The sequence below is a fragment of the Acinonyx jubatus genome, chromosome C2 (assembly GCF_027475565.1).
Source record: "Acinonyx jubatus isolate Ajub_Pintada_27869175 chromosome C2, VMU_Ajub_asm_v1.0, whole genome shotgun sequence".
In the NCBI taxonomy this organism is placed as follows: domain Eukaryota; kingdom Metazoa; phylum Chordata; class Mammalia; order Carnivora; family Felidae; genus Acinonyx; species Acinonyx jubatus.
Genome location: NC_069384.1, coordinates 1,838,299 through 1,851,311, shown reverse-complemented (window position 1 = coordinate 1,851,311; position 13,013 = coordinate 1,838,299). Strand labels below are relative to the sequence as shown.

The following is a 13,013-nucleotide window of genomic DNA, read 5'->3' as shown; positions in this document are numbered from 1 at the left end:
ATGTTCCTGCACACCCCCACTCACCCCCACGTGCCCCCGCACATCCGCACACATCCCCCATGCCCCACGCACACCCCCGTGCCCCCGCCGCCAACCGCACACCCGGGCCCCTTAGGGAACCCAGAACTCCCGCAAAGGAGCACGGCAGGGGGAGGAGAGGAAGAAGGGCACGGGTCCCCAGAATAAAGGGGCGCCCCGAAGGGCTCCAGCTGCGGCCACGCCTCGCTGCGAGGCCTCTGGCACCGACCCGGGGCACAACCAGTTTCGGTTTTCTAGGATTACACAAAATTCTGTAGCGTTACATAAAAGTCCACAAGGAAAAATACGGTACGGGATAGGGGGAAAATATATAACTTTATTTTTAACAGAGTAATTAAACTCCACCACAAAGTAAGGACATGAGATTCTCTTTGTTTCCATTTAATAAATACAAGTGAATAAAAATATTTTGCTTGCAAAGAGATCGCCTCTCTCCCTTCTCCAGATTTCATGGAAACCCCGTGGCCACAGCGCCCGCACACCAGCCGTATCCACGGACCAGTCCTTCCCTCTCCATGGAGAGGGCCGCGTCTCATTTAATACGCCCGCAAATACTATTCAGGTACAACCCCTCTCCCTTCCTGATCCCCTTCCAAATACAAGTTCTCGTACTGAATTCCAAATCTGAAGTGGTTCCCTTCTGAGAAAGAAAGAATTTGCTTTCCTTACAGAGCCAGCATGGACGGAGCCCCGTCCACCAGTCTCGTGAACACCAAGCAACCCTGTGTCAGGTGTCGGTGAGACGGACTCCCGCCCGCTGGACACGCGACTGAGGAGAGAAGGATGAGAAGTAAAACCCACGGTATGTCCTGTAGACTGTCCCCCATCTCAAAAATAGAAATTCCTATTTAGACGTAACCTGTCTGACAGGCCAAATACTTGATTCTGCAACAGATCTGTTATTGCTTAGAACGGAGCCCCTGGTGCCAGGGCAGGGACATCACACCCCACACTGAGTGCCCCGCCCCCGCCCCCGGGCCCCGGTCAAGGTTGGGATAAGGCACGCCTCTGCGCTCACTAGGGGTGCACATTCCCTTCCAGCCCCAAGTGAAAAGAACGGTCTCAATAACGAACGTTCCTGCTGCGGCCACGACGTACAGAACGTCTCCCCATGTTTATGTGGAAAAGACAGACCCCTGTGCGTCCAGAAGACACTGACCAAAACGTCCAGTCTCGCGTGCTCCCGCCCTGTGATGCGCCAGTAAACCCGGCCATCGGTGTACCTCTTCGCTAAACGGGACCAGGAAGAAGCGGTCAGTCCTTACGACCAGCAGTAAACCTCTCTCGTACACACCCCGTTTTTCATTAATCCACATTTTTAAAAAGCATTTATTTCCTGAAAGCATTTCTAAGTGTGATAGTTTGTAATGCGCGACAAAGAGCTGTAACCAGACGACAAGGACAACACCCCCGAAGCACTAGAAAGCAGGGACGCAGACAGCCGTCCCCCTGGGGCACGCAGGGAGCAAGGCCAGAGCTGTCCCGCCCACCCTCTGCTGCTTCTTCAGAAGGACAACTGGTTCTGGCTGCCCCCTGCCCGGCAGACGGAAGGGAAGCCACTACCGACGGGGCGTGCGGGGCCCCGGCTGGGAGGGGCAGTGGCGAGGGCTCCGACCACCCACGCGAGTACGGGGAAACTGCGCCCGGCGTCATCATCCTACATAAATCACCAGTTCAGAAGAGAAGCCTGTTTGGAGCGGGAAAGGCAGGGAAAAACCAGACGCTGTGCTTCTGCAAGCTCGCCTTTTTGGGTACCGGCACAGGGTGCCACTGTCACCGCGCGTGTCCATGCGTGGGCCGGGGCCTCACAGCCCCAGGGACTTCTGCGCCAGCTGCCGGGCGACCCTGCAGAACTGCTCCCGGTCGTCCCGCCACATCTTGGAAGCATCCACGTTGGCGCCACTCTCGTCGTTGGGCTCTGAAAGAGACGGACAGGCGCGCCGTGTGAAAGGGCGCCAGAGGGCAAGGGCCCGGCGAGGTCTCCCGCTTCACTCGAGAACACCTGCGATCCTTCTGGAACCATGTCCCAGACACGAAGGACAGGTGCTGGTGTCTGTGAACCGCCAGGGAAGGAGATCAGCTCTCTGAAAGACGGACGGGAGCCTCCTCACCCGCGGGACAGGGAGGCCGGAGGCGGCGTGAGGTCAGGGACACCGCATGAAGACCCGCCCTCGTGACCCCTGCCTCCCGAGGGTCTCCGAGAGCCAGCCTGCGTTCTCAGTCCTGCTCTGGGAACACGGGGTCCCCACCGCGCAGTGAGCTCCAGACGACCCGCCGCCCGCCCCTCTGGCCTCACGGTCGGTGCTCTGCGTGGCCCACTCCTCCCCACCGCCGCCCACCCGGCTCCCGCCGAAGGACCCTGCGAGGCCGACGTCCGGCCGAGGGGGACGCCTGAGCCCGGCAGGCGCTCCAGACAAATCAGGACGCACACGAAGAGGCAGCGGGGCCTGTGGGGCAGGGGAATGGAATGCGCTGCATCAGAAAAGGCAGAAAAGGCAGCCCAGAGGCCGGCGCGGCCACCAGCACGACCCGAGCGGTTCCCTCGTGCCCCGGCCTGGCTTCCCTCTGCGGGCACGCCGCCTCCGTTCCGCCACCCACAATGACTTTCTTCCTCCCTTTACCCAGCAAGCCTTTCCCCACCGGGTCCTGTGCGTGAGGCCTCGTGCAGGGCACCAGGCGTGCGGAGAACACGGTGACACGGGCCCTCAGAGGGTACCACCTAGTGGGCCTACAGACCGCAAATGACCACGCGTGGTCTCAGACTCGGTGCTACCAGGTGGGCAACGGGAGAGGAGGGGGCAGAGGACCGGTGGTCCCGCAGGCCCCAAGGAAGGCGTGCGCTCAGAGGACCCCTGGCCGGGCCCGCTCCCCGCCCCGCATCTGCGACGCGGAAACCCCAGGGCCCGCACGGCCCACGGTGGACAGGGGGGGCCTCGGTCTCCTGAAGCGCGCCGGAGGGCGCCGAGCGGGGCAGGCCGTGGCCGCGCTGGCTGTGGGGACAGAGCTGGAGAAGAGGGAGGTCAGGACAGAGGACACGTGCTGTGAGAGAAGCGTGTGAGGAATACACCAAAACCTCCAAAGAAACGACGTCTGCGAGGGCGCAACTTACCGCGGACGGCCGGAGACGACGTCGCCTCTCGCCTGGTCGTTCACTCGGCGTGTGAACTGAGGCCGAGGCGCCTCCACCTTCAAACTGACGTCCGCGACTTTGCGGGGACCCAAGGGGCCCACCGAGGACCCCGCCGGCCTCCTCCTCCGGGCCACCCACGGCACCGTCGGCCCTCCCCCGACTCGCCTCCGTTCCCCTTCTTCCCGGTTTTCCGCATCGTTCCTCCCTACGTTTCTTTGAGGACTGCTCTCCTCCCGCCCGCCCTCTGTACCTCAACCCCCTTGTCCTGCTCACCACCCACTGTCTTCCCCAGACGTGACCCCGCACCCTCGCTCCCACTCCTGGCCTTGGCTGAGCGGCTCCCGAGGGGGGACGGCCACCAAGGATGGACACTTACGTCCCGGACTCTCCTCCCATTCCTGCCACCCTCCCCCCCCAGATTCCTGTCCCCAGAAACAGCATTCCTCTACCCAGGCACTCAGGTCAGAAACACAGGCGTCACCCTGCACGCCCGTGAGCCCGCGTCTCCCAGACGCACCCTGGCTCTTGGCCCTGCAGCTGCTCGAAGCCCTCGTCCTCTCGCCCGGGCCACGGGGACACCCGCCCAACGGGCACCCGGCTGCAGGGACGGTCGTTCTGAGGCACGGCTGGCGGTCTAACACCCGCACGGAGGCCTGGGCCCCAGGTGAGCACACACTTCCACAGGGCGCCCTGGCCCCTGCCCCCACTGAGCTCGAGCCGTAAGCGGTCCCGGCAGGGCCCCCTCGAGGCTCAGCTGCCCCCCTTCCCCGGTCACCTCCCACGTGCTCGCAACTCCTCCCACCCAGTCCCGTCGTGGGAGCTGGCCCCACAGTCCCTGCATCTGAGGAGCTGTCGGTGACTGGCAACCACTGCTGGGCCTGCAAAGTCCCCTCAGAAAGCAGGCCCTAAGGTGGGGCCCAGGGTGCACCGAGCTGGACCCCCCAGGGCCCGGCGTCTGCGACACAGCAGGCCGCCCGGTAAACACCCACCGCGTGAGCGCGGTGCCCGCGGATCGGGGCACGGTTAGTTCCGGTCAACACACGATACACACAACGGGAAGGCATCTTTGAGACCCGTAAGAACGACAGGCGTGCGACACGCGGACGAGCAGGTACAAAGAATTCGGCGAGGAAGTAGAAAACCGCACCCGTCCGTACACCGCGCACGGGAGACCGCGGCAGCCGCCGTGCCGTGTGGCCGTGGGCCTTACCTGCCAGCATGCTCACCACCGACAGCAGGATCTTCTCCACGCTCTGCACGGGGCTCCACCGCTCTGCGCTGCTCTCGTAGCCCATGGGGTCGTCGCCCGGCGCGTGGAGGATGGAGATACAGACTCTGCCGTCGGGGTAGACTGTGGGGTCAAAACACACCGGGTGAGCCCCACGGCGGAGAGCGGGCGAGGCGGACGCGGACGGCAAGCCGTGGGCACGGCTGGAGCAGAGCCGGGCCCCGGGCGCCACGCTCACGGCCACGAGGCCCCACTCAATCCCCAAGGACGAAAGGGAGGATTATCTGGCCGTGAGACGTTTCACCAAACGAACGCACGTAATCTCCAGAGCTGGTTCCAGAGCGACTTTCCTAACTCCGCCCCGAAAGCCCTGAGCGAGGCCGCAAAGACCTACGTCCACAGAGCCAGGATGAAGGCCGTGCCATCCAAGGAGGAAGGTGTCCCGACTTCTCCAGGGAACTCGCTCCAACAGAGAGACGGATGGCCGTCTGCGCCTCTGGAGGTCAGCTGTGTCCGACCTAACCCGCCCCAGCGCCATGAACCAGACGCCCACGGTCTGGGGAGGAACTGCGTCTCCGGCTCGCGGTTGTCTCCAGTCCCGCCGAGGGTGCCGCAGGCACCGTCACTCCTCCGGCACACAGGGCGGGTCCTGAGACGGCACAGCGCATACGCAGACACGGGGAGTCCAGTCGGGCACTCAACTGTCAAACTGCAAGGCCTTCCGGTTATAACGACACGAACAACAGACAGGTGAGGACGAATTTTAGTAATTCCCCTTTGCTCGTGAGCTCACAACCCCATGACCACTGAGACACCCGGGTGGGTCGGAGCGGTGCCTCCTGTGGCACCTCATTCCTTGCGCGTCCATCCATCCCCGTCCCGGCACTCTGCTCCCAGCTGCCTACGGTCGGTGCGTCTCGGACGGAGAGCGCGTGCGCAGCTGTTGGGGGCGTCAGGGGGCCCAGCGGCGGTGCCCACGCCCAGGGCCTGGGCGCCCAAGGCTCCGGACGGCATCCCTGCCGTGAGGTGTCCAATCTCAGCGGACCTCCTCCAGGTGGTGGCACCAAACGGTGACAGTGTGTCACAACACACGGTGACAGCACAAACCCAGAAACACGGAGGCGGCGGCGTCCCTGCCGCCTCCTCTCTCACCGGGCCCCCCCTGCAATCCCTCCCTCGTCTCGCCTGTGCTCGGCTCCGCACCGCTGGCCTCTCTTTCCCCAGGCCGCCGCGTCTGTGTCCCAGCCCTGCGGTCTGTCCTCTACACCACAGCCAGTGACCCTTCCAAGACCACACTGGCCACACAACTCCCTCCCTCACTCTGATTCCCTCAGTGGATCTCCACTCCTCCCACACAAGTATCAGAATCCTTCTTCCTGGCCAGAGGGCCTGAACCCGTTTGGCCCCTTCACTCCTTGCGCGGGGCCTTTGCACGAGTCAGACACACTTCCGCCTCTCACACGTCACTGGGTTAACTCCCACGGCTCTTCCTGCAGACGTGAGCCTGACCACCACCAGCCCGGGGCCCCTCCCTGGCCTCCTGGTGTGACTTCCTATTTACCCGTAGGACTCGTCCAACCGTGTTCACCTCTGCCCTCAGACTGGCAGCTCGTGATGGTCAAGGCCCCCACCTTCTATTATCCGTTCACCCCTGTATCCCAGCAAGTCTCAGTAGATGTACTCCATTATTCTTTCAAAGCATTTAGGGACTGGTCAATATTCACGTCATTGGCAAACCTAAATAGTTCTCAAAAATGATTTTCACAAGATAGAAATAACACCCATCCACTTAGAGGACAGCCAAAGTTTAAAACTACTTGAATTACCTGAACGTGACAACCCCTCAGCACAATATCAAACTGTCAGCTCACAGCCACATCTGCCTCTAACACCGCGTCACCAGCACGGTTCTAGAGTGTGCGTATCTTCGATATAATCGTATTACTTTTTAATTGCCCACAATCCTCTTTATAGTTCCGTTTTCTGGTTAATCGATTTGAAATTGCGGACTTCTTCAGTCGACTCCATCTACTGTCACGTATTTTTACTTCTGCATTACAGAACACCCTGAACACACGCCAAAGTCAACAGCAGCGTGACGGATGCCCACGTGCACGCGTCACCCGGCCTCAAAGCCCTGCCACCTCGTGGCCAGCCTTCGCAAAGGAAGGGGTAGTCCTGGGTACCTACCAGGCACGCAGAATTGCATTAACATGAGAGAGCACTTGAAAACGATCTCTCTGAGGAGGGAACTGATGACCCACATGTATCATCAGTGTAGTGAGAAGTTTCAAAGGAGCAGCAGGAAGCGCTTCCCCAGGCGGGCAATCCTGAGACCCCTCACTGAGGGGGGCGGGATCTGGGCAGAGCTCTCCCAAGAGGAGGTGCCCAGGCAGGTGCGGGCCAGAGGAGACCGTGCAAAGTGGACTCCTTTGTAAGCTGAGAGGTGTCAAAGGCTCAGAAAGTTCTAGAAATGCTCTCATGAGTTCAATTAGCCGTCAGCTATCTTATGTGCAGAGAAGCATAGGAAAAGGAATTCGTTTCATATAAAATATTTCTACAAAACGGTGTATCTTACTTACTTTTCTTCTCAACTGTTAAGATCACGATTTTGAGTCAAATCAATCACTTATAAAGAGGAATATTATCCGAATATGATCACTTAAAATACAACATATTTTCTTACTAATTCTCCAGGAATAAAAACCACAGCTATTGAAGAATTCCAATTCCTGCTACTAGACACTTTTCCAACTTAAGCCCAATGAATTTCTTTAGTGACTGTATTTTCCCCTCTTCTTAAAAAATGCGTTTATTTTAGAAAAAAGATTAACCAAAAACAAATAAAAAAGAGATCCCATTTTGGAAAGAGAATCACTTTCAACATTTTCGTGTTACATTTCCAGTTATACATATCTACATGTGAATTTTTTTCAAAAAAGTAAACTGTAGGGGCGCCCGGGTGGCTCAGTCGGTTAAGCGTCCGACTTTGGCTCAGGGTCACGATCTCACCATCCGTGAGTTCAAGCCCTGCATCGGGCTCTGTGCTAACAGCTCAGAGCCTGGAACCTGACTTGGATTCTGTGTCTCCCTCTCTCTCTGACCCTCCCCTGTTCATGCTCCGTCTCCCTCTGTCTCAAAAATAAATAAACGTTAAAAAAAAATTAAGAAAAAAAACAAGTAAACTGTAATAAGCCTGAGCAGTGACCTGCTTTTCTCATTCGGTATGGACCAAATACCATTCCATATCATTAAATATTATCCTAGAGCATCTAAAATCTCTCTATAGCGCTCTAACATACGGACTAACCAGGCATCTGTTGTTGCAAACCTAGTCTGCTCTGACCAGCCCCCACTGTCGAACACCACACCGTGCTGGAGGCCCGCAAAGCGCTCTGTGCACGCCCGCGCTCTCACGGGCCCACCGGAAGGAGCGGGCGGGTCAAATGGCACCCAGTGTTAGGTCCACATTTTGTTTTATCTCCGTTACCCTGCTTTTCGGTTGATGTCAATCCCACCATGACTAAGTGACGGAAGTTCAAAACATACACAGCATCTCCCATGTGGCACCATCGCTGAGGGCACCTGTCACACGCACACAACCCCGTGCCTCGCCCGGTGCCATCAAAGCCACTCCCCAGAGCACTTACTGTTGGGATGAAACATCTCGCAGGTAAATCTCATCTTTGGGGGACTTAATGGGTAATCCAGTGGGAAACTCAGGATGGCAGGAAATACACCAAACTCAAAACAGGTGTCTTCTGGGCCCCTAGAAGACAGAAACACAAGCGCAAATAGTTTTCTCAGCATCTCACTGCAGCGGCCAGCTGAGGAAGTTCCTAGTGTTTCACAAACGCACGTGGAAAGGTTAAGTAACAGCAATGAGCAAGTGAGCGACGAACCACGGGTGTCTACCCCCAAAACCAAGAGCACACTGGATACACGGTAGGTCAACTTGACAATAAATTATATTGAGAGTTTCTTCCTTTGTTTCTTAAAAACAAGTAAATGAATGAATGTGAATACATGACAGTGATGAACCAATACGTTTTTCTTTTTTTTTTTTTTTAATCTTTATTTATTTTTGAGACAGAGAGAGACAGAACGTGAGCAGGGGAGGGGCAGAGACAGAGAGGGAGACACAGAATCCGAAGCAGGCTCCAGGCTCCGAGCCGTCAGCAAAGAGCCCCACGTGGGGCTCAAACTCATAGACCACGAGACCATGACCTGAGCCAAAGTCGGACGCTAAACCGACTCAGCCACCCAGGTGCCCCGCCGATATGTTCTCCTGAGTGGAAAATGACGCTCACTGTCCCGCCCCAACCTGGCTGGAGTCCCAGGTACCAGCACAGAGACCACGCTGCAGGCACAGGTTCTGCGCTCACGAAGGTAAGGGCGGGGCAGCAGACAGAGCCTCTCTAGAGCCGGGATCGGAGGAGAGGGCTCCGGGCAAAGCTGCAAAACCCAAGGACCTTGAAAACTGCCTGTATGTTTGCCGTCATTTCACCTTCAAGTAAGGATATGGATTATGCCCGTTAGAGAAAGACTATCATATTAAATGATAGGGGTTAAGAGTTTTTTTTTACTTCGAAGGCTATTTTTACTTTTCTTATTTTTTTTAAGTTTGATTTATTTGAGACAGAAACAGAGCACATGAGCGGGGGAGGAGCAGAGAGAGAGAGAATCCCAAGCAGGCTCTATGCTGTCAGCACAGAGCCCGACGTGGGGCTCGAACCCACGGCAGTGAGATCATGACCTGAGCCAAAACCAAGAGTCGGACGCTTAACCGACTGAGCCCCCCAGGCGCCCTCAAGTGTGCCTTAGAAGCAGGGTTTCTGTAACCTTCAAGGACCGGATGAAAAGCACACAGGTGATCCCCGACAGGCCCACGCGCACAGCCAGGTGTGTGCACACGCACGGCCAGCCCTGACCCGCGGGCCTGCACCGGGTGCCTGTCACGCGGCCCGCGCCACACGGTCACCGGCACGCCTGTCTGCCTGGCTTTACGGCCTCGTCACGTGGAAAATGGCAGAAATGGAATAAACCACTCCTAAGCCCCGTCAGATTTTAAAACCGTATGTGTAAATTAACACTATTTCCTGGCCCGTGTGCACGACAGGGCAGCGGAGAGGCAGAGCCCCAGCTCAAGACAGAAAGACTCCCCCTTACAAACCGCCCCTAGGGAACACGCGTTAGAGCGGCTGACAGGTTACCTAAGCCTCGAAAATAAGACGCCGAACATGTGTGGCGACAGCCGGCCGCGCGTGAGCTGCTGGGCCCGACTGAGTGCCTGTCTAAGCCACGACCTGTAATACGAGCTCTACGACGCCAACCCGGGCGTGGAGACCGGGCCCTAGTCGCTGCAGGAGGCGCGACACGGCAGACACGCTGCGTTTCGAGATGAATGCGAGACGTGGCGCGGGAGACGATAATTGAAATACGCTTATTCCAAGACAACCTTCATTTTTTTAAAATCGTTTTTTCAAAGCACAAATTTTAAGTCAATAATACTATTTCGATTCAGTAAAATAAACTTGCAAATATCGTGAACAATATTTCTCTCCACAATTGACGGGAAAAGACAAAGAATCCCCGAAGAAGCCGCACAGGGGGCTTCTCTACCATTTGGTGAGGACACTCAGAGCTTCCACTGGCACCACCGCAGTGGATGCCAGGATTGCGTCCCAGGGGAAGGAGGGCCGGGCTGCGGCAAAACAGTCAAAACAAGAACAAGGTTTGACCTGTTAAAGGGGGGAGGGGGGCAACTGGGTGGTGCAGTGGGTGAAGTGTCTGATCTCAGCTCAGGTCACGATCTCACGGTTTGTGAGTTCAAGCCCCACATCAGGCTCTGCACTGTGAGTGCAGAGCCTGCTTGGGATTCTCTCTCTCTCTCTCTCTCTCTCTCTCTCTCTGCTCTTCACCCAACGGCATGCACACACATGCTCTATCTCAAAATAAGTAAAACGTAAAAAAAAAGAACATGGTAAAAAGCGTTTTTTGGAGTCCATTTTTTTCAACTTAAGAGACCGACCATGATTCTGAAAACTGCGTCCTTGCTACTTTTTGGAGAAACCGGGGGGAAACGGGAGGAGGGGGTCATGACAGCGCCCAGAGCCCTGGCGTCAAAGCAGGACAGGTGAAGCCACATGAAGAGGGTCGAGTGTGGGGCCGGGCCGGTGTCCGTCCAGGGCAGGGCCTGCAGGCGGCACGGGGAGCCACCGCCGCCACCGCCTGGCTGCCGGACGAGGCGGTCCCAGGCCACCCCGTGCGCCCTGAACAGACGTCCTGGAGGCCCCTTCCTCTGCACGCGGGCCTGGCACAGACCGAGGAGGAGACCACCACGCACGTCTTCTGGTAGAGGAGCCCCAGGCAGCCGATGAGCACCCCCTTTCATTGTCCCCAGGCCCCCGACGGAAGGTGCCCGGAAGCGCGGCGCTCACGCTCCCCCCCCCCCCCCCCCCCCCCCGGGAGGCAAAGCTGGGAGGCTCGACGAGCGGATGGCAGAGCTGAGGTCTGGGGTAGAAGGCAGTTTGAACGGCTAACCCGGGAGGCTGGGCGGACGCTCCCCTAGAAAGGAACCCCGTCCTCGTCGGGAACGCCTGCCCACGCGCCTCGGTACTTCTGGCACGTCCGAGTCAGAAGAGGGAACGACGTCTGGGTGGCGTTTTGGAATGAACCGAACGGAATTCGCTCGGGGCTGCGTTTCTCACGATAGGGCTTTCTTCAACATTAAAAGAGCCCAGTGGGTCGTCCGTGGCCTCAGGAGCGCGACCAAACATTTCCTGAAGCGCTCCCACATCTCAAGCATCAAAGCGGTTTTCAAAAGTCCCCGGTCGGCTACTGGTTCAAAACCAGGGCTTCCTCCTCCAGGCCGCCCCGCTGCCTGGGCCAAGCAGGCAGGGGGCCCGCGTGTGCAGGGGCGTGCCTGCCGACTCCAGAAAACGCCACCGGGCTGACTCCCGAAACGACACCCAGACAGAGCCGGTGCGCTCTCTGGACAAATCCTGGCGCCCCCCCTCTCTCTCGCTGAAGGCCTCGTCTCACAAATCCTCAGGTGAGGAAAAGGAAAGTACAAGACGAAAGGAAACAGATTTACCTAAAGCAAACGGAACTCTTCAAAGGCTGCCAACTGCTGGCCACCAATTAATTAAAATAATGGCTACGCCGTTCCCGAAGGAAGTACTTTCACTTTCTGAGACCAGAATCAGAGCAGAGCGTGACGCGCGCGCTCTGCTCCGGAAAGGACACTGCACGTCCGACAGCTCGCTCTGATTTGCTGGCCTGGGTGAATTACATACCCAGCAAGTACTGAGGGGGCAACTGCCTGACCCGCCCCGCGCCCAGGGCCACGTGGCACCAGCAATCACGCACCGTCGAAAACGCTGTTACTTGCAGAGTCCGTGAAAACTGGAGAGATGCTCCTTTAGTCTCGGACACTAAATTAAAACGAAAACCGTCGTTCCTTACTTTCCACTTCAAAGCGTGTCCGGATAACAACACATGCTGCGGGCAGCACGCTGAAGGCACAGGGAGACCAGCGGGCTCGGCAGTGCAACCCAGGTGTGTCCGGGTGTGAGTGAGCCAGCCGTGTGCCCACAGGGCGTGTTCCAGGACGGCGGCCTGCACGTCACTCGGCTGTGGCAGGTGCTGAAGAAGCTGCCTGTTCTCCTTTCCAAGTCCGTCACGGCACAAGGACAATACATACGACACACGTATGACAAGGCTCTAAGTAATGGAGACTGTAAACCACTCGTTAGCACTTGGACTTGAACTGGATTACTAAGGGACGATTATTCCCCAAAGTCACAACCACCTGAGGCCCAAGAGGGAAAGGTACACTGCTTCAGAGACACCCTCCATTGGCAAGGGATGGGTCCCCGTGGCCCTCAGGCTGCTGAACGTGCACAGGGCACCCAGCAGGCGGGCCAGGAGGGGCGCCACGTCCCTCCTGCCCTCACGCTCGGCAGTCGGCCCCCCCCCCCCCCCCCACTCACCCGGGCAGGAGGCTGGCCACGCACCCGTGCGGGGCGCTCTTGAAGGCCGAGCTCCCGGCCTGTATTTCCGGCCACTGGGCTTCAAGCCAGGCAAGTGCGGGAGGAGCGCCAGCCACAGGAAGGCCCCCCGCCGCGGCAAAGTGAGCAGGACAGACAGCAGGTGCCCTAGGAAGCGCAACCTGCAGGGAGCGCCCTGGGGAAAGGAGAAGGTGGGCTCGGCCGCCCAGAAGCAGGCGCCCAGGGGGGTCTCTGGGATCGACCCAGATGGCGGGTTTGTTGCGTTTTTGTTTGTTTTTTTTTCTTGTGCTCTGTGCTGCCCACTAATTCCCAGGTACAAAACCAACGGTGAGAAGCGCAGGAAGGACGGGGACAGGACAGGTGGCCTCCGCCTTGGGAAACCATGGCAGTTGCAAACTCGGGTTCTCTCCCATATAGTCTTCTCGGATTCAATCTGTCCAGAAGGAGGCTGCAGTCATACCCTGGGTTTGGTGTATTTTGTTCTGTTTTGCGATATGGACGTCTCTGAAAACTTGTAATCAGATATGCTTGAACTATATTAAAAGCACACTAAATAAGTCCATCATTACAAGAATTTCATAGTCAATTCTGACACACAACTTTT

The 13,013-nt window shown here is 57.6% G+C and overlaps 1 protein-coding gene across 3 annotated transcripts in view; it reads right to left on the bottom strand.

Annotated features, from left to right (window-relative positions):
* Positions 1-335: 335 nt before the first annotated feature.
* UBE2G2 (ubiquitin conjugating enzyme E2 G2) overlaps positions 336-13,013 on the bottom strand; it is a 38,241-nt gene continuing 25,563 nt past the window's right edge. For all 3 annotated transcript variants that reach the window (XM_027041438.2, XM_027041441.2, XM_027041439.2), the window contains 3 exons: positions 8,048-8,166; positions 4,380-4,520; positions 336-1,957 (listed from right to left, as the gene is read on the bottom strand). In XM_027041438.2, coding sequence (XP_026897239.1) covers positions 1,845-1,957; positions 4,380-4,520; positions 8,048-8,166 — 373 coding nt within the window. In that variant the 3' untranslated portion in view covers positions 336-1,844. The remainder of the gene's footprint in view (positions 1,958-4,379; positions 4,521-8,047; positions 8,167-13,013) is intronic.